Here is a 25,323-nt window from a genome sequence, read left to right on the forward strand (position 1 = left end):
CCAGATGGCAGGGCTGAGAGGCGCAGGCAGCTAGCGGGGCCTTACCTGCGAGGCCCGCCCTCCGCCTGGGTGCTGGTGCTGTCCCGCCCACTTCACTGCTGGGGCAGTGGAGGCTCAGGTCCTGAGTGGGTGTGACGGTTCTCCCAGAGCTCTCCACCCAGTGCCATAAGCAGGGAGCAAAGCAGGGAAGGCATCCGGGAACGTGGAGGGTCTGATGGGGCCGACCGCAGGCTGGAAAGATAGGCTGGGGGCAGGAGATAAAGGGTCCCGGTGCCCTCACCTTGGGTTCTATTATGAAATTCCCGGAAATCAGCTGGATGACATCAACAGGCAGTCTGGAAAGGTTTAGGCTTCTTCTTACCTTTCCAACATTCCTGTCTAAGAACACCACCCCCTCCTGCACCCCTACTGATTTTATAAAAGAAGTACAGGAACATAGGGAAAAAAGCACGAACAAGGAGGGGTCACCTGTCTTGTGTGGTCCAGCGTTCGCTGTTCCATGCATGGTCGTCGTCGTCTGTGTGCGTGTGTGCACCACGCACAGGTGCAGCGGTGAGCGTGAGCATGTCCCCGCAGTGCGATTTTCATGGTGGCTCTGTAGTTTATTCCACCAGTCTCTTATCTGTCACATCTTAACACTTTGCAACGTTTTTTTTGTTTTGTTTTGTTTTTTGTAGTTTTCGTGACCTGCACTCAGCCAGTGAGTGCACCGGCCATTCCTATATAGGATCCGAACCCGCCTCGGGAGCGTCGCTGCGCTCTCAGCGCAACATCTTAACACTTTGGTTCTTTTCCACACAGATCCTGAAATTCCTGCTGAGGTAACTTGGGCTCTTGAGCCTCATCTGGGAGCCCTGCTCACCCAGATGTTGGAGGTGGGGACGACGGAGGACATCCAGCTGGTGGTGCGGCACATTCTGCAAGGTCTGGACGTCAGTAACGTGTGGAGAACAGATGTGCAGGTGGGCAGCTGCTCGGTCCTTTGTGTGGCAGGCCCAGATTGGAAGACTCGTTCAGATGCAGCGTCCCCTACAGCTAAACACAAGCAGGAGTTCCAGCTGGCAGAGAACATAGGCTGGGAGGGGCCGCGGCAGGAGGTTAGGACGACATGTGGGCCTGAAGGCAGTGTGTGGTTAGGACAACGTGTGAGTGTGCAGAGTATGTGGGTGTGCAGGCAGCATATGGGCCTGCGGGCAGCATGTGGGCGTGAGGGCAACATGTGGGTGTGCAGGCAACATGTGGGCGTGTGGGCAACGTGTGGTTAGGGCAGCTTGTGGGTGTGCGGGCGACATGTGCTTAGGGCAGTGTGCGGGCAGCATGTGTGTGTCCTGGAGCAGAGAAGATGTGATTGGGGAAGAGGGACGCAAGGGGGCACAGGTGTGTGGGTCCTGGGTGGGTCGTGCCTGCAGGTGGGCAGGAGAGTGGGGTAGCTGGACCTTGGGGTGCATAGTCAGGGAAGGAAGAGGGAGGAGACGAGGGTGGAAGCGGGTCGTGTGTGCTGCTCAGGATGGGGAGGAGGAGGCTGGGGTGAGGCTGGAGTTACCGTGTGGACCACCTGGGCCAGGATCATGAAGCAGCCCACCTGCACGCTCCGAGGACTCAATGCTGTCACCCACGATCACTGCGCCTAGCCCAGTTCACCGTTTCTGTTCCCTTCCCAGCCTCCTTTTGTCTGTGGCACATACAGTCCTTGCTCAGTTCTGAGTCACAGCCAGCATCTTCTGCAGGCACAGGGTCTTGGTGAGAAGAGATCTGTCTCAGGTCCCCACTGTGTCCTGAGGGGTTCACTGTCCTGGCCATTCTTGTGCGTGGCTCAGCGAGACACTGCTGGAAGCTGCTCATCCTGGCTCCCTCCCGTCTGTGCGCTGCTGTGAAGGGCATGGCCCTCAGGACCTGGCCCTGCGCCTTCGCGGGGTCCCCCAGGGCTCTTTATCACTCTAGCACCACAGCGGCCTCTTTCCCCAGTGGAGTTGTCCTGGCGGAGCCGCTGTTTCTGCTGCCGACTCTGTGCCCTCCCGCAGACTGTCTTGTCAGCCTTCACGTTGCTCAAGCTGCTGCCGAACTGTCCGCTGCAGGGAGAGAAAGCAAGTCTGCTGTGGTGTGCGTGTCCCCACATCATCACGGTGCTCGCGGTGAGTCCCTCCCCGGCCCCTGTCGTCTGGTGCTGTGCAGACCGTGTTTCTGGAGCTGCTTCCTGGAGACGGCCGTGAGTGGGACGCGGGGTTGGTGTCCTTCCTGGGCACATTGGTGTCGGCGGCTGAGGCCATGGTGTGCGGGAGTGAAGGGATGTTTGGGCATCAGAAGCACGAGCCAGGCCACGGTAAGCAGAGTGTGTTGCAGTGTGGCCCACGAGGACTGTCGGGACGAGACAAGGAGGGATTCTGGGCCTTCTCTGTCCCCACAGGACATCGTAGTCAGTGTAGCACATTTGTTTACTCAGGGGCATGGGTGTGCATGCCTCAGGCCTGGCACTTCGCAGACTGGGGTGGCTGTGTTGCGGGTAGAGGGTGGTGTCGTGTCACCCGAATGTGAGGTTTTGTGTCTCGAAGGCTCTTGGCTTCTTGTTTCACTAGAGCCAAAGCAGCCCAGGTTGGGGGGCTGTCTCGGGGTTCTGCCCCTCACAAGCCTGACCCGCACATTCTCACGCCTGCGTGCAAAGGCGCCACGTCTGTCGTACCCTCCTCAGCCCTAACGCTGGCTTCTGTCACTGAGAAAATTGCCCTGGATTAGCACATTCCCAGGGCAAAAGAATCTGAAAAGTGGTCTTGATGTTCTGTCCCGTTGTCAATTCTGCCGCTTCAATGTTATCCTGAGGATAACTTGTGTTAGTGGCTGAGGCGGTTCAAGTCCCCGAGTGTGCGGCGAGCGTCAGGGGACGCAGGCTGGGCACCGGGGACCGGCTGGCATCCGCGCGGGTGCGGGGCAAGACCTGGCAAGAGGCCACGCAGCTGGCACGCCCTGCAGACGAGGGCGTTAGAGACAGAACCCAGAGGGCCTCGCGGGGCTCGGTGTCTGAGCAGGAGTCACAGGCGGCTGTCGCAGCTCACATAGGCAGGACTGGGCTGTCCCTCATTTTGAGTCTGCTCTCTTTATCTTCCAGATGAAAATTGAACAGCTTCAGCTAGAGCTGATTTGTAAGAGGCTTAACAAGTGATGTTCGGTGACAGACACGCGGAACTAAAGCTCAGAGTGCCGTGCTGCGTGTCTCACGTGTGACTTCCTCGTGGTGAGAAGCTGGACGAATCGCCTTGTGTCCGGGCTGGTTGTTGACAGCTCATTTTGGAGCCTGGACCTTCTCACCTCCGTGGTGGTCGGGCCCATCCTGGCTGTGCTGGCTGTGCTGCTGTGGCAGGGGAAGGAGGCCGTCAGCAACCCCCACCACGTCAGCCTGGCCTTCAGCGTCCCACTGGCCGTCCCTCTGCAGCACCTGAAGCCCCCGGGGTGCGGCAGCGTCTTTCCCAGGGTGCACGGCATGCTCTTCTACATCCTGCAGTGGCACCTCAAGGTGCAAACACAGCCATGGGGTCTGCAGCTGTGGATTCAACCAACTGCCTGTTGACAATATTCAGGAAAAAACCCAACAATAGAAAAAAATAAAAAATAATGCAACTATGAAAAACAATACAAAGTAACAACTATTTGTATAGCATTTACATGGTATTAGATTGTTACAAGTAATCTAGAGACATTTAAAGTACAAGGGGGTATGTGTATAGTTTAGGTGCAAAAACTACAGCATTTCACGTAAGAAACTTGTGCATCCGCTGATTTTGGCATCCGCAGGGATCCTGGAACCATCCGTAAGGGCACTTGGTTTGTAGTGATTTGTTAAGTTTGGTTCCAGTAATTTCCAGGGCCAAAGTGGTTTCCCAAGCACAGAAATGCTTAACCTCCCAGCGGGCTGCTCGAGTGAGTCCATCTTTGTGGGATCTGACACAGTAGTGTCCGTGTGCTGCTATTTAAGGAAGCCCCTTAGAAGTGTTTCTGTTTTGCAGATCATGTGTTTAGCTTAGCTTGCTTAGCTCTCTTGCTGGGCTTATAACTCAGATGGACGTAGGGAGGGGCAGCCTGAGGTCCAGCTTGTAGTGTGCTGCCTCTTAGTTACACTGAGACAAGGAGGGTGTCCCTGGATCGGACTGCAGTTCAGCTAACATTTACGGAATGTTTGCTGTGTGTCTTGCCCCTGCAGCGAGGCTGTGAAGGAGGTGGTGGCCCCACTAAGTGACATGACCAGTGCCACTGAGCTGTGTCTTTGACCCGTGTTCTCATGGCCAGCGAGTAGGGACCCACAAATACATGTACACACACACAGGCACGCTCAGATATTTTTCAGTGCTTGTGTTCTAAGGATAGAGATCTGCTGGTAATGAAGGTTTTAAGAAAAATGTCCTCTGGCAGACGAGACACTTGTGCAGTCAGCCCCTCCAAAGCCCGCCCGAGCTACAGGCACTTTTGGCTCATCTTGTCAGCATCTTTTTATCACATCTCTGTGCTGATTGTTAGGTTTTTACGGGACTGTGCAGTGTAAACGTAACACATCAGTTACACACTGAAATTACAGATCTTATGAAAGACGCAGGATTTCATGACGTGGATGAAAATTGCATTAGAGAGCTGCTTGAGGAGCTGACTGGTTAGCTCAGTTGGTTGGGCATGGTGGCATGCTGCTGATAACACGAACGTCCAGGAGGTCCAGGATTTGATCCCTGTACCACCCAGCCGCCAAAAAAAAGAAAAAAGCTACTCGAATCTCCTGCAGAACCATTAACAAGTTACCCTTTAGTGGAATTAGATCACTTAATGAATTATAGTAAAGACCGATGTGACTAATAGTAGCAGCTCACACTCACCTGTCACATGTGGGGCTGAGGTGGAAGCCCACGTGTGCTCATGTGTCGATGGGGCGCACAGTAGGTCCACTTTGGTATGAACACTGACTAGAATCTAAAGGGTTTAGCACAAAGTCACATGGCCAGAACAGTCCTCAGCTGATGCATTCTGAACACCACGTGTTTCAACCTTTTCAACCCTTGTGACAACCTGTTGTCGTCCTTACTTTGCAGATGAGGAAACCGAGGTGCACACACAAGGCAGAGGATTTGTTCAAGGTCGTGTAAGGCTGCAGAGTGTGAACCCAGACAGCCTGGTCCTGGGGTTGTGTGCTTTTCACCAATGTGATGGCAGAGGACGGAGAGAGGGCCTGGGGATGTGGTGGAGCTCTGGGACGCTTTTGCAAACATGACCTCTTTCTGAACATGCTTCAAACATTGATAATTTGGTGTGGAGGGTGTGGTATTATGCTATTGAGAATTTTGTTACGTAAATGATAGTAAAGAGAGTAATCCCAACACTGATCTACAGCTTGTTCCTTCTAATCCATTTCCAAAATGGATTAGAATCAGCTTAGAGTAAAAGGCACAGATTCAGCAAATTCTTTTTTTAATTTTATTTTTCTTTATTATTAGCAAATTCACTGTTACAAATCGTGATTTTTCTTTATGCCCTTTACCCGACCTGTCGCTCCCCAAACGCCCTCCCTCCCTCCCCTCCATCTCTAGCATCCTTAGGTTTGTTCTCTCCTGAAAGTTCAATGCAATCTTGTGGTTCATTCTTTCTTTTCTTTTCTTTTCTTTTTCTTCCTTCCCCCCCTTCCTTCCTTTCTTCCTTTCTTCTAGCAAATTCTAAGCCAGGATTGCCCCATAGATTGCTGAGGTCGTGCAGTGTGGAATCGCCACCCGACAGTCAAACCAGGACTGAAGAGTCGATTGGGAGGTGGGTGAGCAGCCATGCTGTGTCCATGCAGGACACGGCTACCACGGGCCACAGGGTCAGCTGGAGCGTCCTGATGGACAGGGCTGAGCAGGGAGCTAGAACGAAAGCCTCTGCAGAGGAGAACTGACGGTGGCTCGCGTGCTGCTGTAATCCTCTTGCCTTCTGTTGCAGGTGATGCTGAAGCCATCCTGTCCTTCCCGAACTGTTTTAATAGATTGGTGTTCTCAGTTATGCATGAAAGGTGGCAGAGAGATGCAGGTGACCCAGAGGAACGGTATCAGATGTGTTTTGCACAGTTTCACGTGTATTTACCCTGCGGCATCTCTGGCCACATATGGCCCTGAAAATAAAGCTATTCAGTCGAGTTTAAATAAGAGAAATGTTCAGATCATCAAATGAGTATTCAAAGTAATTATTTTTAATTTCAAGCTGTCACATTTTGCCATATCCAAAACTGCAGGTACATCTGGCATCACCTAATTGAAATTCTGGGGGGAAAAGTATCTAGATTTAAGGAATATTTATTGATATTGAGCATATATATCATATAAAGGGGATATAAAAATGACTGCAACCCCATTCCTGCCCTTAAAGAGTTGACAGTTTAATTGGACAAGAAGGAACCGGCAGGTGGAAGCCATCTCCTTTCATAAGAGCTCTCGTTCCAGCCTGATCTTGGCAAGGTCGTGTTACCAGTGAAACACAAGCTGCTGTACAGCAACAGCATATGTACCACTCCACTTCTGTTATTTATAACAAAATGCGTGAAACTTGGCGATTTATAAGAAAGCAAAATTTGAGGCTGGAAAGTCCAAAGTCCAGGAAACACACGGGGTGAGGGTCTTCTTTGGTAATGGCTTTACAGCAATGCAGGGGTCTCACATGACAGAAAATGGCAGAACAGACAGAGTCTGCACGCCCCTGACCACCATTATTAATCCATTCACTGCAATATGGTCCTGTAATCTCATCACCTTCCCAAAGCCCCACCTCTCGATGACCATAGTAGGATTTCCCACACTCTTTACACAATCACAGTGGGGCCAAGTTTCTAATATGTAAAACTTGGGGGTCACAATTCAAGCTTCAGTGAGTTTCAATCCACTCCATTCTATCCCTGGCCCCCACAACTCAAGTCCTTTTCAAATGCAAATACAATCATTTCATCCCCTAAGTCTTAACCTGTTTCAACTCAAAAGTCCAAAGTCCCATCTGTGAATTAAAAACAAGTATCTACTTCCAAGATACAGTGGTGGGACAAACATAGGGTACATATTCCCATTCCAAAAGGAAGAAATAGGCCAAAAGAAAGGGGTAACAGGTCGTAAGCAAGTTCCAAGCCCAGCAGGGCAGGCATTAAATCTTACAGCTGGTGAATCATGTACCTTGACTCCATGTTCAATGTCCTCTGCAGGCTGGTGTAGGGGTTGGGTCCCCAAGTCCACAGGCAGCTCTGCTCCTATGGCTTTCCTGGTCTCAGGTGACACTTCAGCTCTCACAGGCTGGCATTGCACACTGGTAGCTGTACAGTTCTGGGGTCTCTATGGCGGTCCTGTTCCCATGGCTCCACTAGGCATGGACTTGGTGGGGTTTTTCTGCTGCAACTCCAACCCCACATTTCCTCTCAACATTGCTCTAGCAAAGGCTGCATATGGTGACTCTGTTCTTGTGACAGATCTCTTCCTGGGTCCCCAGGCTTTTCCATACATCCTTTGAAATTAGGGTGGAGGCTCCCAAGCCATCAGAGCCCTGGCATTCTATAAGCCTGCAGACCTAACACCTTGTGGATGCCGCCAAGTCTTCCAGCTTGTATCTTCCAAAGCTGCAGGTCCAGCCACACCTGGGGCAAATTTCCTTTGTTTTGTAGAGAAGTATTTAGACATATCTTTTCTCCCTTATCATATCTGCAAAATAAGCCAATTAAAGAGTCTGAAAATGATAGAAGGCTTGAGATCATCTCCATCTGTGTTAAAGGTACAAAACTGGAAGAGTTAGGACGCGCTGTTGTGGAACTGATCAGCGGGGCACTCTGCTCTCTGTAGGAAGCACGGATGACCTGCCCATCGTCGTGGAGTGCACACGCCTGGTGGAAGGGATGTATAGCCACATCGGTGCACGAGCCGAGGACCTCACCGTGTTTTCCCCTTTTATGGTGGCCCAGTACGTGACAGAGGTGCAGAAGGTAACACCAAGTGTTTTCGTGCGTGGTCCTTTGGCACCATTGCTACAGAGTCGCTGTAAGGACCGAGTGACATGGCACGGAAGGTGATCTGTGACCCTTGGTTCTCTTGTGCTGCAGCACACATAGGGGCCTGTTTCAGTGCATCCCTCGAGTCATAGAAAAGGGAGAAAATGCTACCCAGACACAAGGACCAGAGCTCTCATGGGGCAGGGCTTCTGGAATCAGGGTCCTGGGGACCCTCGGCAGCAAGAGTGCATGGGTCTGCACTCTGGGGTCTGTTGTCATGGGATGAGCTGCTCAGACACTGAAAGTGGGAGACAAGGTGGAGGTACAGGTAGATTTGTTCAGATAGATTAAAAAAATACTTTTGTTCAAATTAATCTGATTTTTTGACTCAGCGTCATGGGTGATGGTTATTCAACAGTTTTCTCCCTTCGGAATGTCAGTGTGCTGTTTTCAAATTCCTGAAGACCCTGTGACCCACGCAGAGTGCACTGCAGGAATTTATAAACCTTAACTGTGCTTCAGTTGAATGTCGTGGGCCTAAGCAAAGCCAGCCTGTCCGTGTGTGTATCTGTCTACGCGCGTGTGTGTAGATGAACATTTGTACTGTTTTCTGTCTCTTTGTAGAATATCCATCCCCCTTTTGCAAATCTTGTAAGAACATAGTAAAGTCACTGGTGGGTCTGTTGGGGCAGGGATGCCAGCACCTCTCGGGTGTCAGGGCTGCATGGACTTCAGCCCTACCCTGTTTCAGGCAAGTCTGTGACAAGTGATTTCCCAGCCCACCGGCCCTGCTCAGCCTGTCCTTTGGGCAGGTGGGGACACGGGGCAGCCTGGCACAGGAGCGTGTGGCTGGGTCATGGTGTGGTGACATGTAAGAGCTACAGGGCATGAGCAGAAGGCCCCTTCCCATCTCCCTTGAATGAGGTGTGGGTTCATAGCTTGATTTCCTTGCACTTGGCATTTTAATAGAATCTCGATATCTCCCAAGCACCTGGGTCATTAATATGTAAGCTGGCATTATTTTCTGTGTTACCGAAGAATAAAATGAGACATAGTATCACTTCCCGGAGGGCCAAGAAGGCGAGCAGTAATTTGAACCCTATGTCACTGATGATTATTCTCAGGTCACTTTATGAAGAGTGCCTGGCTTCTGGCCTCATTATTCAAGTTTAATTTGTGCTTATCAGTTATATTTTTATTTTTAATCTTGAAAACCAAAGGCCTCGGGGATTAGCGAAGGCTGTGACATCCCAGAATCCACTGGCAGCAGTCTGTGTTTTATCTTTCTTTGGTTTTTTACTTCAGTAATGGAGGGAATATTCCACAGGCCGTAGAGGCTTCTGTGAGAGCTGTCTGTCTCTCTACACCAGCATGTTTAAGCTGAAAGAAATTGCATCTCCCTCGTTTTTCTGCAGAGGGGCGTTGGGGGTAGGACGTGTGGGTGGTCAGGGCAGGCGACCTGTGAGGCGTGTGTGGGTCAGGAGAGACGGCCCCTGCATGCAGCAGCAAGCCCCAGAGCAGCGTGCAGGGCGCGGCAGCTGCTGTCATCCTCTCTCGCCCCCACACCCTGTGTGCAGATGTCCCTGCGGACAGCTCGGCATCAGTGGTTTGCACCGATCTTCCTGTCTGAGGTCCGTGTGAGCCAGTTAGATATGTCCTCATTCGTTAGCCAGTGACCTCAGTGCTACAGAAAGCCACTTTTTTTCTTGCTTTAAAAATAAGTCATCTGAAACTTGAGGATGTCCTGCTGCCCCGGGAGGCTGCGCGGCTGATGCAGACCGCCCGGCTCAGGTCTGGAGCTACCACGGACGAGCTGCGTGGCCCTGGGGAGTCCCTGTTTTGTTTTGTTTTGTTTTTTTCTTTCCCTCCCCCTCGCTTTGCTGTGAAGTCTCAGTCAAACCATTACACCCTTGGTCCTTGAGTTTTCCCATCACCTGTAAAACAGTAAAATCTGAGATGATCACCTGTCAAAAATCTTTGAACTATTATTACATGAAAAGGACCATAACTTTGAAGAATAGTATCATCTAAGTGACAGAAACAAATTGTCTCTTTAGGGACATACTTTCCAGTGTCTGCCTTCCTGAATCAGAGTTCTCCTCGTGAATACAATATGCATCGTTAGCACTGTGTGTTTGCAGAGAGGCATTAATTTGTTCAGGTCACCAGGGTGTTAATAAGAGAGTCGGCCAAATCCCGTGCCTGTCATGGCCCTTACGACCACTTTGGTGTTTCCAACTTTTTTATGTGTTGTGGTAAAATACATAGAATGTAAACTTTGCCATCTTAACCTTTTTTAAGTGAAGCGTTCAGTGGCGTTAAACACGTGCCCAGTGTTGTGCATCCAGCACCACCATCGTGCACAGAGCTCTTCAGTGCTCCTGCTGTTTGTTTCAGCCACCGGGTGTCACGCTGTTCAGCCCTGGCCCAGCTGAAGCCCGAGCAGATGTGGTGGGTGGGACAGAGCCTGCCCTGTTGCCTTTCTGGGTGGACACTGGTCCGAGTCTCTGCTCTGGAAGTTGGGATGGCGCAGGCAGCCGGCTTGGAGCTGGCCTGTCTCCTGCTGCCCTGCCCAGCCTTGAGTCAACCAAGAACTTCAGGGAAGAAACGCATCCTCAGCACGAGGGCCAGTTCAGCCATTCTGGGCCAGGGAGGAATTTAGGGCCTGCTGTGCTGTGGTTGGGCGGGAATAAGAAAAGTATCTAAGTGGCAATCACAAGTCACTTCTGCTGCTGGGTGACGGGATGTGAGTCGATGGCTCGTGTGGGCCTACCGATGATGGGTTTTTGTGGCGTCAGAGCCAGCGGCCCGCCTGCCTTGCACGGGGCAGGGTGGGGTCACCATCTTGCGGTGACATTGCTGCCATGGTCCCACGGTCGCATAGCTTCCAAGGTGATCTAAAGGGGGGGGGGATTTGACATAATGTGCAGATGGCTGTCATTACAGGATTTTTTTTAAGTTTAAAGGCCCCTGTATTCTAAATGCCCCTGGTAAACATGCAGGCCTCAGTAACCAAACAGCAAACAAAGCTACCCTGCGGCTCTGCAGAGGTTTTTGTTTGCTTGAGTTAGCTTCTCTTTACCCAAAACATAAACTTTAAAAATTTGAGTGTTCATTCACTTGAGTTAGGTGCACAGTTGGATGTCGGTCTTTCGTCCACTTGGAGGCAAAAGTCGGAATTCCTTGTCAGTCTCCCAAGGACATCGGTGGTGGGAGGTCCCCAGGTGCTCTCACAGAGGTCTGCCTTCCTTCCCAGGTGACCCTGTCTCCAGCGGTGCGAGGCCTGCTGCAGGAGAGCGTCTGCCTCATGCTGGACCTCTGCATCGACCAGTTCCTGCGGGCCTTGCTGCCACCGGGCGTGCGGGCGTCTTCCAGGAGCACCACAACGATTCCCTCAAGGACCACAAGGCTAAACACAAAGGACAGAGAAGACATGCCGTCTGAGGCCGCATCCCAGAGACACCCATGGGGACGTTTTACAGAGGCTTCGGCCTTGGGGTCTGAAAGAGTTGGAGAATGAAAGACTTTGGATCATCTAATTTGCAATGTATAGCTGGTAAGTCCTTTGGGTTGATGTGATACGTTTTGATGTATTTTACGTTATGCTTTTCTCACTGAGTATTTTTTAATGTATCTTTTCATGCAGTAAGTGTCACAGTGGAATCCTGAAAACAGCAATGAGATTAATTCAGCAGAAAAGTGGCTGACTCTCGCGGCCATTCCTGTGCGGTTCTTGGCTTGGTTCAGGGGTCTGGTGGCCCCCCCTTTCCACTAGGAAACACATAGAACTTGGTTTTTTACTGCAGGCACATGGCTGAAGAGCTAAATCCTATTTAGATATCTTTTCCTTTTAAATTCTTCATGCAGTAAGGGAAGTATTCTCAGAATCCTCTATTTCTGCCCTCCCTCCACGCGTGCCTTCTGGAGGAGCGGGGAAAAGTGGGAGCTTTGTGGCTCCAGGAGTTACACGAGCAGTGTATTTTCATTGTAGCAACCTTGGGAAATGAACATAAAAGGGAAGAAATGTTTTAAAAACTTACTCATAGTCTCAGCTACCCAGGCAGCCTGTCGTCACCATGGGGTGGGTGGATTTAGTCCCTTTGCTGTGCCTGTAAATAGAGGTCTGCATAGATAGACATACAGTAGCTAAATTGGATTATAAATGCATTTTTTAAAAAGTTACCTAACTGTTATCTTATATAATATTTCAATAAGATCTTTGGGTCAATAAAGACATTTGACATTTTTTAATGGCTGCATAGTAATCCGTTGAGTAGTAAATTGTTTATTAGTAAGTCTGCCATCGTTAGACATCGGGATCTTTCCAAATTTCCTACTCTAAATGGTGCTTGCGGCTGAATTATTTCCATAAGAAGAATTCCCATGAGTTGTATTACTTGCCAAAAACCATATGAGTTTTAAAGGAATTTTGTAAATACTACCAAATTTCCTCTAGAAAGCGTTCTACAGTCATGTGCTAAACAATGATGTTTTAGTCAATAATGGACCAACCACATTACGACAGGGGTCCCATGAGGTTATCATAGGCGGTGCCATGGCCCAGGTGCGTGTCAGTGCACTGCATAGTACGACGACATCCCTGACGACCATCTCTGAACACGTCTCCATTGTTAAGTGACACGTGACTGATTTATTTTCCCACTAGTGAATCAACTTTAATATTTCTGACTCTTGTTTGCACTGTGCTTCCTCGATAAGAGAGATGTTACTTTGTGTTGAATTTCTTTAATTACAAGGAACTTACACATTTTTCCTATTTACTGTTTTTATTTCTTGCATAGGTTATGTAATTATTTTTCTTACGTAGTAATTAACCTGGTTCTCAACGGGATATTTTTCTTACTTTTTCTATTTTTCTTGTTCACTGACTTTGTGGAATTTGTGTTGGAATTCTCCCGTTACCCTTCATAGTCAGGACTGTCCTCGAGCAAAGGCTGCTGTTGTTGTCACATGACATTTTCAAGCATGCATTGGACTGGAGTACCTAAAAGAAGGAGCCCACGCATTTTGCCCCAATTTGATCTTATTTCCTGCGCTGGCTGGCGAGGCTGGGAGACGGTCCTGCTGGGCCCGCTGCACGGTGTCTGCGGTCCCTTCCTCTGTTTAGACAGCTGTGCAGACAGGCTTCCGGAGCGCTGGCATACAGAGCTTTCAGGTGGTCTGGCGTCCTTTCACTTAGTGCTCTGTGCGGGTGCCGAATGCCCTGCAGGAGCTGAGAGGCTGGCGACATTTCTGTTCACACCTGGAGATGGTGTGTGCGGACAGCAGGTGCCCCTACAAGGGAACACTGGTGGTAAACAAAGTGCGTTTTCCCTGGGGGTCGAGGGCCCTGGCAGGAGCTGTGCCTGGTTTCTCTGCTGGAGCATGGGAGGTGAGGGTTCCCTGCTTTGGGAATGTTGGTGGGGGACATGCACGGAGCAGTTCCCCAGGCATCCTGGCCGGGGCATGCGGGGCCTTCACAGGGAGCGCAGGTGTCTGGTGGATTCGCATCCTCCCTGCACAGCCCTGAGCACTGCCCCTTCATGTCCCCATTCCTGGGGACGTGTCCGTGGGCTCCTCATGATTGTTTCTACCTAGACTCTAAACTTCCGGGGAAAGAGTCTCACCTCCACGTTGCTGATTCACAGGGAAGAAGAGGCACTTTCCTGGTGCTCATTATGGAGGCTGTGTTGTGTTCATTAGTATCTGTCAGAGTGGACCTCACAGCATGAAGCTGGTCAGATCAGCTCTCCCCAGGGCAGAGGGCTGGATGGGGGACGGCAGAAAGCCAGGCCTTAGGCTGTCACCACCAGATCTGCTAGGGCAGCAAACCACTCATCACCCAACACTTCTCTGTCCTGTGCCAGGCATGGGGACACAGTCCTGGCAGTGGGGAGTTTGCTCTCTGTCCTGTTCCAAGTGCAGGGACACAGTCCTGGTGGCAGAGAGCTTGCTCTCTGTCCTGTGCTGGGCGCGGGGACACAGTCCTGGTGGTGGGGAGCTTCCTCTCTGTCCTGTACCAAGTACAGGGACAGTCTTGGTGGCAGGGAGCTTTCTCCCCTGTGCTAGGTTCAGGGGCACAGTCCTGGTGGCAGGGAGCTACTTACTGAAGCAGAGTGTTGCTGGTGTTGTATTGTGAGTTGTCCTGTTCCACAGGGTTAGGGTTAGGCCTGCATTTTCATAAGATTGGGAAGTGGGACAGGCTGTATTTTCTTTTTTACCTTCTTTATTGTCCTAATTTCCAGACCCGTCATCCCTGATCCAGTACATGTCAGGAGGGCTGCTTCATGCCCTGAGGCTGAGGTTTTTGGCATCTGTGTGCTGGATACCACTGGGATAAGAGACTCAGACTGAAAACAGCGTCACCAGAGTTGGTGTCTGTCAACACGTGGCTCTTGGCTCTGGAAGTGCAGGGCCTGGTGGCTCCCTGTGCAGTGGGGCCCTGAGGAGAGGAGTTTCAGAGGAGCCACCAGCCTGTTGGCGCGTCTGTCTGCAGTACCTCTGCCTGCCTACTCCTGGGATTCTCCAGGTGGCATGTGACGCCCCTGCTGGTTTTCGTCTGACTGGCTGTCAGGTGGGAGCGTGGATGTCCGAGGCTGGTGCCTGGCTGTGCACTTGGCAATCTCGGGGGGTTTCCTGCAGATCCTCAAATGCAACGTGTATTCCTCATGGGGGTCTGGAGGTGGGCAGCGGCCCAGGGCTCCTCCTGCCCTCCTTAGAGGACGGGAGGGGAGGACAGTCAAGGTTCCTTCAAGGTCACCCAAAGGGCAAACGTTTCTCTCCTCTGATACCCGGTCTGGGGTGCCTTACGGAGATCTGCCCAAGGCCCAGCAGCGAGCTCCCTCCCCGGGTGGCGGGAGCAGATGCAGTGACAGGGTTGGCCGCATGCTTGCGACAGACACCTGCCAGGGCCCCGGGCAGGGAAGAGGGTGCTCCTCCTGTGGGCATCCGGAGTGCACGAGCTTTCATAATTAACCTTTTGTTTATCTTACTGAGCAATTCTGATGCTTCTTGCTAAGATGCAAAAGACTTTTTGGGAACAGACCGTGTCAGCTGAGACTAGGATATGGCTGATCCTGCAGTGGGGGAGAGACACCCTCTCCCACCCTCACATCCGCGTACAGCCCCTTCCAGTCCTTCACCTGCCTCGCCCTGCTTAGGTCTGAGCTTCTGGAGGCCGTCTTGGGGCTGCTCTGGCTATGCTGCGCTCCCTGCCGCATGCCTGATTCCCGAGCACCCCTGGGATAGAAGTTGCGGGGTGTGTCCACGGATCAGAATAAGAAAATGTACTTCTACTTAGAAACCATAATTTCAGCCTTCTTCTTAAGGCTGAGGATTTTAAACTGGGCTTTAGGGGAGCCACCAGGCCACAGTTTCTGTTTGTATGTGCACTTTTCCAGCGGGTGGGTCCATGGCTTCCACTTATTCTACCATAGCCTGGGTTTCCAGAGAGCAGAGGGTGAGACAGAGCTCATGGGTAATAATCATTCTGCTACGGAGCCCAATCCCAGAGGGCAGAGCGAGGGATGCTGCGCACGCAGCAGAGACAGCTGACAGGAGGGTGTGCTCTGTCCCTGCGCTCTGGGCTGCACCTGCTCCATGGGGAGGAGGACTCTGTCAACAGCAGCACTGGGCAGGGGCTTGGTGCAGTCCGGTTGTGGCTGCATGAGGTCTCAGAACCCACAGAGCTGGAAAAAGACACAGGCAAGTGCCTGATACCGATCTCGACGACCTGCCTAGCAGACCCCTAACCCCCTGGAAGTTGTACAGTCTATACAGTGCCCAGAGGCTCCTGCTGAGGAGCACGTGGGGTCCGGCATCTGCTTATGGAACAGGTGCCCCTTTCTGATTAGCTCAGAGGGAGCTCTGTTCATCTGTTTTTCCAAAGCGACAGTCAGGGCCGGATTGCCCCTTCAGCCTCTGTTTCCTGCACCGCCCTCATATTCGCAGCTCCACCGAGGCCCCTGTGCCATGTGACCTGGACCAGGCACCTGGACTCAGCCCGGACACCTCCTCCTGAGCAGACTCCCAGCTCAGGGGCTCCCCTCCCCACCTGCCCCACGACTTGTTCCCGACCCTTGTTTCTCGGGGTCTGTGGGTGTTGCCTTGCGTTACCTGTGCCTGCTCAGACGTGAGGATTTGGGCCGGGTTCTTTCTCTTTCTCTCCTGCGGACTCCCCCAGCCCCTCCCGCCTTCGCACAGGTGCTCCGAGCACGCGCGCCCCGCGCTGCCTCTGTTGACCTGGATCCTCGGGCTCTGGGCCATGCTGTCCCTCTAAGAACAGATACATCCCACTTACGTGCTTCTATCTAACCAACATTGATTAACTTTTACCATGTGGCGGGAACCACGTCCTAATTGTCCTAATTGTCCTAATCGTGAGACACTGGATAAATCCCTTAATCTCCTGGGTTTCATTTTCTCATCTGTGGAGTGGAGGTGACGATGGTTACTCCAGGGTGGTCCTGCCCCTAAACGAGACCATGGGTCTCAAAGGCCTTCACGCAGTACCAGCGGCAGCAGGTGTTCAGCAGGTGCGAATGTTCTCCCGTCAGTCCTTCTGCCCTCCCTGGTGGGGGACGCGATGGAGCGTCTCGGGGCCTGTCCTGGCCCTGCCACTGCACGCAGCCCTGTGCGGGTTGAGACGCACAGGCTCGGGAACTAGGCTAGCCCGGTCCTGCTTACTGCCCGGGCGCCTGGGTCCCATCTTCCTTCTAGAGCATGCCTCATGGGGTTGCTGGAAGGAGCAAGTTACGTAGTCTCTGAGGACACTTAGCACAGCGTGTGCACACAGTAGGGTGCGTAAATAGCAGCTGTCATCACCCTTGTCATTATTCTATGACCAACAAGAGAAGTGAGTTGAAATCCAACCTTAAGAGCCTGTTGTATTTGGAATTACCTGTGTTGGCCCCTCTGCCTGTGGGTGTCTGGGAAAAAACCACCAGTTATTGGAAACGTCAGCCTGAGTGAGTGCAGAGGTGTGCTGATGTAAGGACACGGTGAGTCTGGTCCCGTGAGCAGGTGGAGCCCACGGCCGCAGTCACGGCGGGTGGCCTTGCCACCGGGGATCCTGCAGTAAGGTTCTTGTGTCCCTGCATTCACATCCCACTGCTGCTGGGTCTTTAGAATAAATATTGAGCTTATAAAGACCAGAGAAATGACTTCTCTGAACTATCATTCTTTCTTTTGAATGCTGAGCAGGCAGTTTACTTTTGTAATTCAGAACATGGGTTCGGAGTCAGACCTACTCAATTTGAATCTCACCTGTCACTCATAAAACTACCTGTGTGACTTTGTGCAAATCACCTAACCTCTGCCTTGGTTTCTTTGCCAGGAAAAATGGGATAATAATTGTAACTACCTTGTACTATTGTTTCAAAGGTTAAATGTGAAATGCATGAAAACTTTAGTACAGTCCCTGGAAGAGAATACGTGTTGTTATTTTACGAATGTTTGTCTCTAACTTCTTATTGTGAAAATTTCCAAAATTGTAGAGAGGGTGGAAAATAGTACAATAAAACCCATATACTCTATACCTAGAGTTGCAAATTGTTAATTTGTGACATATTTGCTTTTTTTCTCTCTATATATATACAATATAAAAATTTTGCCAATGCAGTATAAAAATAAGTTGCTGACACATTTCACTCCTGAAAACTTCACCCTCTCCTAGTAGAAAGAACATTCTCCTACATCATAATGCCCTCCTCATAACTAAGAAAAGTCAAAGTAATTCCATAAAACCCTCTTATCTCCAGTCTGTATTTGATTTGTTCCTATTGTCCTAAGAAGAATATTTGCATGGTGCTAAATGATCACCCCAAAGATTACTTACTGAATACAAAGAGAGAGGAAGGTATCTGTTATAGAAAGACATGGCCGTGTTAGCAATGAACACGAGACCATTACAGCAGGGTCTGCTGACCTGCACTTCGAAGTACACACCACCCCCTGAGGAGCACTGTTGCCAGAAGTCTTACCTGTAATCTAATCAAGCCTCTAGACTTGCACTGCTCAATATGGGGATCACGAGCCACCTGTGGCCATAATGTCACTAGATGTGCTGTGAGCATAAGATTTGCACTGAATTTTAAAGACTCAGTATGAAGAAATCTTGTAAAATATCTCATCGATCATTTAAAAATACTGATTCAATGTTGAAATCGTAGTACTTTAGCTAGTGTTGAAATCATAGTATTTTAGATAGTGTTGAAATCGTAGTATTTAGCAAGTTAAATAGAGTATTAATAGCTATTAAAATTAACTTCACCTGTTGATGTGGATTGAACTGTGTCCCCCAAAGTCTCGTGTATTAGAAACTTAATCCCCACTGTGACAGTGTTAAGAGGGTGGGAAATCCTACTGTGATAATTGAAAGGTGGGGAGTTAAAGAGGTGACTAGATTGTGAAGATCATGCCCTAAAGGATGGATTGATCTATTCATGGAGCAATGGGTTGGTTCTGATGGCTTTGAAAGGAGAGCGAGTGAGCAGGTCAGCTGTCTCTTGCTCATGCCATTCTCAAAGTGACACCCTGTGTTGCTGTGGAGAGTCACCTACAGCAAGGCCCTCACCAGACATGTTCCCTAGACTTTGGACTTCCCAGCCTCCAAAACTGTAAGCAATGAATTTTATTTCCTTATAAATTATCCAGTTTCAGGTATTTTGTTGTAAGTAACAGAAATGAACTAATACATCTGTTTTTAATTTCTTTTAAATGTGGCTACTAGAAAATTTAAAATGACATATGTGGCTCACGTCGCATTTCTGTTGGATAGAACTGCTCTAGACCTGACTTTCAGAAAGCTGGGGGATGGAGGAACAGGAGGAGTGATACCACAGAAAACAATCAAATAAAACCAGGATTTGGGACATCCTGTGAAATGCTTCAAAAAGTCAATGTTGGGAAGGAAAGAAAGAGATGAAGGGCTCATTCTAGAGCGACAGAGTGGCTCAGGAGAGGGATATTTGTGTGGAGAGTCACAGGGCTGGAAGATGGGGAGGTTGTCAGTATGGACGCTGAAGTCACACACAAAAGTGTCAGAAGTTGGGATTTACACCAGAACTGGCGATAATTAAATACATAACGAAATTTAAGAAAATCCTCAACCTTCTTAGCCTTGATCCTCCTGTGGTCTTTGCTCTCTGGCAATTAAACTTGAGTCACTCTCTCTAGCTCTGGGCAAGGAAGGAGATTTTAGAACAAAAAAAGGAAGACTTTTGGGGCTTCTAATGTGGACACAATCCTACTGGAATCAAAACATTCACTGTGTCTGCCAGCACCACGGGGTCCACCCAGGGTCCTGAAGTGTGGAGGGGGGACCAGACCCCCTCCCACAACCAGGCACACTGCCATCAGCACACCAATTAGCTAAGGAACATGCCAAAAACATCACCTCCATGTGGGTGGCCCACCACAGCCACCACAATAACCACAGTTGCAGCAAAAGTGGCTAGACACCACAACCACCATGCAGATGGTCTGCCAGCCTCTGGAGTGCATTGACACAAGGAGAGTCACCAGCAGAGACTAAAGAAAAGAAGAGGCTGTCTCTTTCCACAAAGCCCATTCCAGAGTGACAGAAGAAGCATCTGCTCTACGATAATATTGAGGGACCTGAACACACCTTTCAGCATTGGACAGATCATCTAGGCAACAAATCAACAGAGTAACCGTTACTCTTTCAGAAGGAGAGAAGAAATCTAGGGTAATTAGATGGGGGAGGGGGGAGGGAGAGGGAGATGGGGCGAGATTGGACAAGGGGCATAAAGAATAAGTATGATTTGTAACAATATATATGCTAGTAATATTGATTTAATCAACATATCTCAACGTTGAGCCCCAGAATATGTATAATCAATTATGATTCAATAAAAGTTAAAAAAAAATAAAATGAAATAAAATAAAAATAAGTACATGGGGTTTGGAAAACAATCACTGAACATTCTATAAGGTTAAAAGCTCTGGGCTGTGCTGGAGCCCCGTTCACCTTCTCGTGGGCTTGTCATTACTGCTTTGGGTTGTATGTATGTAACCTGTTAATTTCCCAGGGAAGGACTTGGCCTCATAGGCCCAGAGATAGGTGGTGAGTCCGTGGACCAAAGTGCTCCATGAGGGGTTGACAAGTAGGACCCGCCCTTGCAGAGAGGCTGGCCCTGGCCAGGACAGGCCCTGGGGTCATGTAGAAGGGGAGTAAGAGGGAGGTCAGAGACAACCCAGAGCCAGGTGGAGCTAGGAGACATGGATTCTGAATTCCCTGAGTGTTCTGAAGGAGCAGCTGGAAGCCACCCCACGGTGGAGGCAAGTGAGATGGGCCTTGGAGGGGGCCCGGAGCCTGGACACGAGCAGAGGAGGGAGCGTGTGCACTGGGTAGAGGCCCAGAAAGAGCAGGATGCGTTAGGAACAGGGGCTGACTCTGCAGCTTCAGCAGCCTGTGGGCACATGTGTGCGGCAGGGGTGCGTGATGACTCCACAGGAGGAGGCAGCTGAGGAGCTCCCACTGAATTTGGCAGCTGTAAGGGGTGTGTTTTTTTTTGTTGTTTGTTTGTTTTTTTTGTCGTTTTTTCGTGACCGGCACTCAGACAGTGAGTGCACCGGTCAGTCCTATATAGGATCCGAACCCGCAGCGGGAGCGTCGCCGCGCTGCCAGCGCAGCACTCTACCGAGTGCGCCACGGGCTCGGCCCTGTAAGGGGTGTGTTTAATGGAGACTCATTGGCTGCAAATGGCAAAGGGGCAACCTAAATGAGCCTGAGGCCCAGAAGGGAATTCACTGGCTCTTGTAACAAAGGTGGCGATAGAGCCCCCCTTAGGGACAACTCGGTGCCTTCAGGACACAGAGTTCTTCTGGAAGTTGCCTCACTCTGTCTCAGCTTCTCTTCTCGAGACCACATTGTCCACGGATGCCAGGAGCTTCCGCGCACTCAAATACGGTTTCTAGTTCAAGCCAAAACACTCTCCTCTCTCCCCGTGACAGACTGAAAGGTCTCCAGGAAGCGTTCTCTCGGGCTTGGGCACACGCCACCGCTGGGACCAATCTCCATGGCCGGGGGGAGCTCCTGGGCTTGGCCAGCTTGGGTCAGGGGTCTTTGGACAGAATCCTCAGCCATAAGCAGGGGCTGGGGTGGGAACGGGTTGGGATGTTAGAGAAAGCTGTAAGGACATGGCCCCTGGGAGCAGCCACCCTAGTCTGTACCTGCCGTAGGGAGCTAGTGGACATTTGTCAGCAGATGAGGACCTTATCACCATCACGCTTAGGCGATAAGCTAGTTATCCTTTGCCATATCCTTTATGATGAACTGGTAAACGTAAGGAAGTTTATAAACTTCCACTTTAGCAAGTTTATCAAACCCAAAGAGGGGGTCATGGGAAACGCAACTGATAGCCGACCGGTCAGAAGCGCAGGTAAAAACCCCGAGCTTGCGACTGGCGTCAGCAGTGGGGAAGGGCGGTGCTGGGAACCGAGCCCTCACCCTGCGGGATCTGACGCTGTCTGCAGGCACACGGTGTCGGAGGTGCACTGAATTAGAGGCCTGCTGGGGTCCACTGTGGACGTATTTGCTTGCTTGCTTGTGGGGAGAAAACCACATTGGTCACAGAAGGCTTCAGTGTTGGTTGTTGCTGAATAAAAATGTAGGAAAAGCACTTTGTGTTTTTTCTATATATTATCAGAACCAACTTATCTTTCTTTAGGTGAAATTAACATTTCTATGTGAACCAGAAAATTAAAAATTTTACTTTGTCTCCCCTTTGGCAGCACTTTTTCACCGCTTTGACCGTCGCTGCCTGTGCCTGGTCGCTCCCACGTTTACATCTCTGGCCAGAACCTCTCCCCTGCACCCCGTCCTCATGCACCCCACTGCCTTCTCGACACCCACCTGCCCATCCATCTCGGGCTTGGCATGTCCCCATCCACATGTCTCCTCTGGCCCTCAGGCCTGCTCTTCCCCCTCACTCCATCCCCCAGTCACTCAGTCCCAACCCCCTGGCGTCACCCTCCCTTCCTTCTCTTTCACCTCATGGCCAGTCTGTCAGGAGGCGGCCCTGGCTCTGCACTAAAATGAATGCAGAATCCGTCCCCTCCTCGCCGCCTCTGCTGCTGCTGCTGCTGCTGGCCAGTCGGAGCCACTCTCACCTCTCTGGCATTCTGCGTAGTGTGTCAACCTGTCACCCTGTGTCTCCGAAAGTCTATTCTCACCACGGCAGCCAGAGTGATGCCCCATTCAAAACTTCGCACCAGCTCTTCCTTCCCCTCTGTAAATGCCAGCGTTCTTACCGTGGCTTCCAAAGCCGCACAAAATGCACCATCCAACCCCAGTACCCATCTGCTGTCCTCGCCCTGGCTTGTTGCCCTCCTTAAACGTGCCCAGCACAGTCTGTCCTGGGTGTGACTGGGTGCCCTCCTTCCTAGTGATCCATGCCACCAGCCTTACTGCCACCTTTCCTGCTTTGCCCAGATGTCACCTCCTCAACCAGGTCCACGCTACCCCCTGGCATTTCCGATTCCCCTTATCGCCTTTTCCTTCCCCCCACCCTTGTATTACTACTTTTTAACATACCATATTCACAATTTAGTTATTTTTCATGCCTATTACTAGTTATTTGTCTCCCTCTGCTGGCGTGGAAGCCCTGCAAGGTAGGGATCTTTGTTCTGCTGCATGTGGTATCCCAGGCACCTGGCCCCTTCTGGGCCCTTAATAAATGGAAGGGACAAAATGAATGAATGCTCACAGCCAATCGCCTCAGGGCTCTGCCAATGCGCGGAGCAGTGCCAGCGTCTTACTGCGACCAAACCCAGGGTTTCAGGCAGATTTACTGTCATAAGTTCAGCAGAGGTTTTGTATTGGGCAGAGGAGATGGTGAGGGAAAACAGAAGGAGGCAAGAGGTACGGGATATTTGACCTTGAAGAAAAAGTGGTTTATTATTCCAAACGTTTCAGTTATTGGAATTCGCAAATAAAAAAATTCTAAAATTTCACAAAAGGGAAAGTTCATGTAGGATGGGGAATGTAGCAGGGGCATATTCCTAATCTGGGTCCATGCACTTTAGATGATCCAGTGGGCCATGTGAAGTTTTGGATGTGTACTCACATCCATGTTTGCAGGGAGCACGTCCAGAGTCCTCATCAGATACTCTGAGGACCCATGACCCACAGAGGGTTAGGAGCACCTGACTCAGGACAGCCCCAAATGCATCTGCTGAGGCTACCTTGGGGCTGCTATGAGTTGCTCTGGGCTCTTTCTGCCTTCCCTTCCCCACTTTGAAGTGGTACAGTCACTTTATACAGAGCTACTTAGGGCTGTGGCATGGGGGATGCACTCAGGCTCAGGAACCAGAGTGCCCAGGTTTGAATCCTGGTCCAGGATGTACCTGCTGTGTGACTCTGTGTAGGGAAAGTGAAGGAAAATGGTCAGGGCCCCTCAGATGTTCAGAATCTTGCCGAGCATTTGATGTAAATATGCATGAGCACCCAGGTGTTCCTTGGTTATTGTCTAATGTAATTGCATATGTGCACCCAGGTGTCTTGGGTTATCGGACTTAAGTATAAAGGACTAGTGGCTCTGATCCACGGTGCCCCCCGTCCCTGCGATGCCCCCGGGGGGTGCCACAGGGAGGCTGCCACCACCGCCGCTGCTGTTGGATCTGCTGTAAGCCGCTGACACTGCCGCTGCTGCTGAGGAAGCTGAGGACTGAGCTCGTGTCGTCTGCCAACTGTTGACGATGGGTACCAGGGATCTTTCCCAATTACCTAGTGTGGTCCTGCATGTGAGGGGTCTGGTGACCAGCCAGGCATGTGAGGGGTCTGGTGACCCAGCCTGGCATGTGAGGGGTCTGTGACCCAGTCTGTACAACAGGTTTGAAGGGTCTGTGGGCCCTAACCCCTAGCCTAGACAATACAAATAGAAAACTTAGTGTAACTAAAATAATGAAACACTTTGGCTTTAGTCACATATTGCTACATCGGCAGGATTCCGACAGTCGCCCTAACCAGACAATTAGCATAGCTGTGGCCCTAACTCGACAGTGTGGAACAGTTGCTTCACCTCTCTGAGCCTTGGTTACCTCATCCCACAGTGGGGATAGCAGTCAAGCTAAACAAGTTAATTCACATAAAGTCTTAGGCTGTCCAATAGCCTGTAGCATGTGATAAGTGCCATAGCTACTATCATTAATAATATGACACTGTGTCAGGGGGCGTGGCTGAGGCCCTTGGCACCCCCCGACCTTAGCTTGGGAGCCCAGGGCACTTCAGGTCCTTCTAAGTTTCATAGGTGTTCTTTGGCTGTGTTAGATCTTTACTGATTAATATCAGAATTTTGTCTCTCGTGGATTTTTTGGGGTTTTTTTGGTTCTGTGTTGGATTATTTCCTATTTCCACCACTTAAACTCTGCACTGGAACTAATTTGTTGTCCTTTGCTTACTTTTTAAATGGGGGAACTTCCTGTTGGGATTAGCACTTGAGCCCTGTGGTTGAGCTAAATTGCTGCTTTGCTGTTGATTCTCTGGGGAAGCTTCTTTTGTGCAGCTTGTGTTTTAATGGTTGACCTCATGAGCATTTCTGGGCCTTGTGAGGTCCGGTGCACCTGGGTTGTGTGGAAACTCTGGTCTGAGCCTGAGTCTTTTCAGCAAACTGCACCCCCTGCACTTCTGTATTCCTGACCAGTGGTCCTGCACTGACTAGGGGGCAGATCAGCTGTCCGTGCCGTGTCCCAGTGTTCCCCTGGTGGGCTCATTCCACCGCCCACACTCCAAACCCTTCCCATGGGACGGGCCATGCGCTGGTCCCTTGTGATGACTCACCGGCCTCTGAGTGGCTCCTTTTTTCAGTTGTCTGTAGCCCCTCATTCCTATGTGGGTCCACGGGAAGCCTGTTAGAGGTCATGCTGGCCTGGGGGTCACCAAGGCCCTCTTCTCCCCAGCAGCCTCTAAACAACTTCATACAAAGGGCACAGCTGCGGCTCTTGCCAGCTCTTGCTCCAGGCGCTCATCAGGACCAGCCTTGAAGTTGTTGGGGCCTGAAACGGTTGAAGCAGTCCTTTGTTTCCCCCACTGTGGCTTCTCCCACCTTCATGCACTCCATAGGTCTCTCCTCTTCTTCCCCTGAGCTCTAGCAGCCCCAGCTTGGCTGTCATTGCTTTTTAATAGCTGTAAATTGGTTGATTGTGGAAGAGGGTGACACTGGGGTCCGTCTATTCTGCCACCTTCCTCATGTGCCTTTCTTAGACAGCCAGCGCAGATGTATACTTTACAGTCTTGTGGCAAGCCAAGATTGGACTCAGGGTGTTAGTCTCACAATAAACCTAGGTGTCAGTAGAAGCACGTACATAGCAGCATGGGGTTTTTTCCTCTCTCTTTTGCTCCT

General features: G+C 50.7%; 1 protein-coding gene across 1 annotated transcript in view; it reads left to right on the forward strand.

The window, feature by feature from the left end:
* Positions 1-11,404, forward strand: part of LOC134391603 (unhealthy ribosome biogenesis protein 2 homolog) — a 49,899-nt gene extending 38,495 nt beyond the window's left edge. Inside the window, 10 exon segments of the mRNA XM_063115611.1 lie at positions 802-962; positions 2,022-2,132; positions 2,173-2,320; positions 2,830-3,008; positions 3,101-3,150; positions 3,235-3,524; positions 5,956-6,030; positions 7,815-7,954; positions 11,217-11,322; positions 11,325-11,404. Of these exon segments, the coding sequence (XP_062971681.1) occupies positions 802-962; positions 2,022-2,132; positions 2,173-2,320; positions 2,830-3,008; positions 3,101-3,150; positions 3,235-3,524; positions 5,956-6,030; positions 7,815-7,954; positions 11,217-11,322; positions 11,325-11,404 (1,340 nt within the window).
* The last annotated feature ends 13,919 nt before the right edge of the window (positions 11,405-25,323 follow it).

Source organism: Cynocephalus volans, chromosome 12 (assembly GCF_027409185.1).
Source record: "Cynocephalus volans isolate mCynVol1 chromosome 12, mCynVol1.pri, whole genome shotgun sequence".
NCBI lineage: Eukaryota > Metazoa > Chordata > Mammalia > Dermoptera > Cynocephalidae > Cynocephalus > Cynocephalus volans.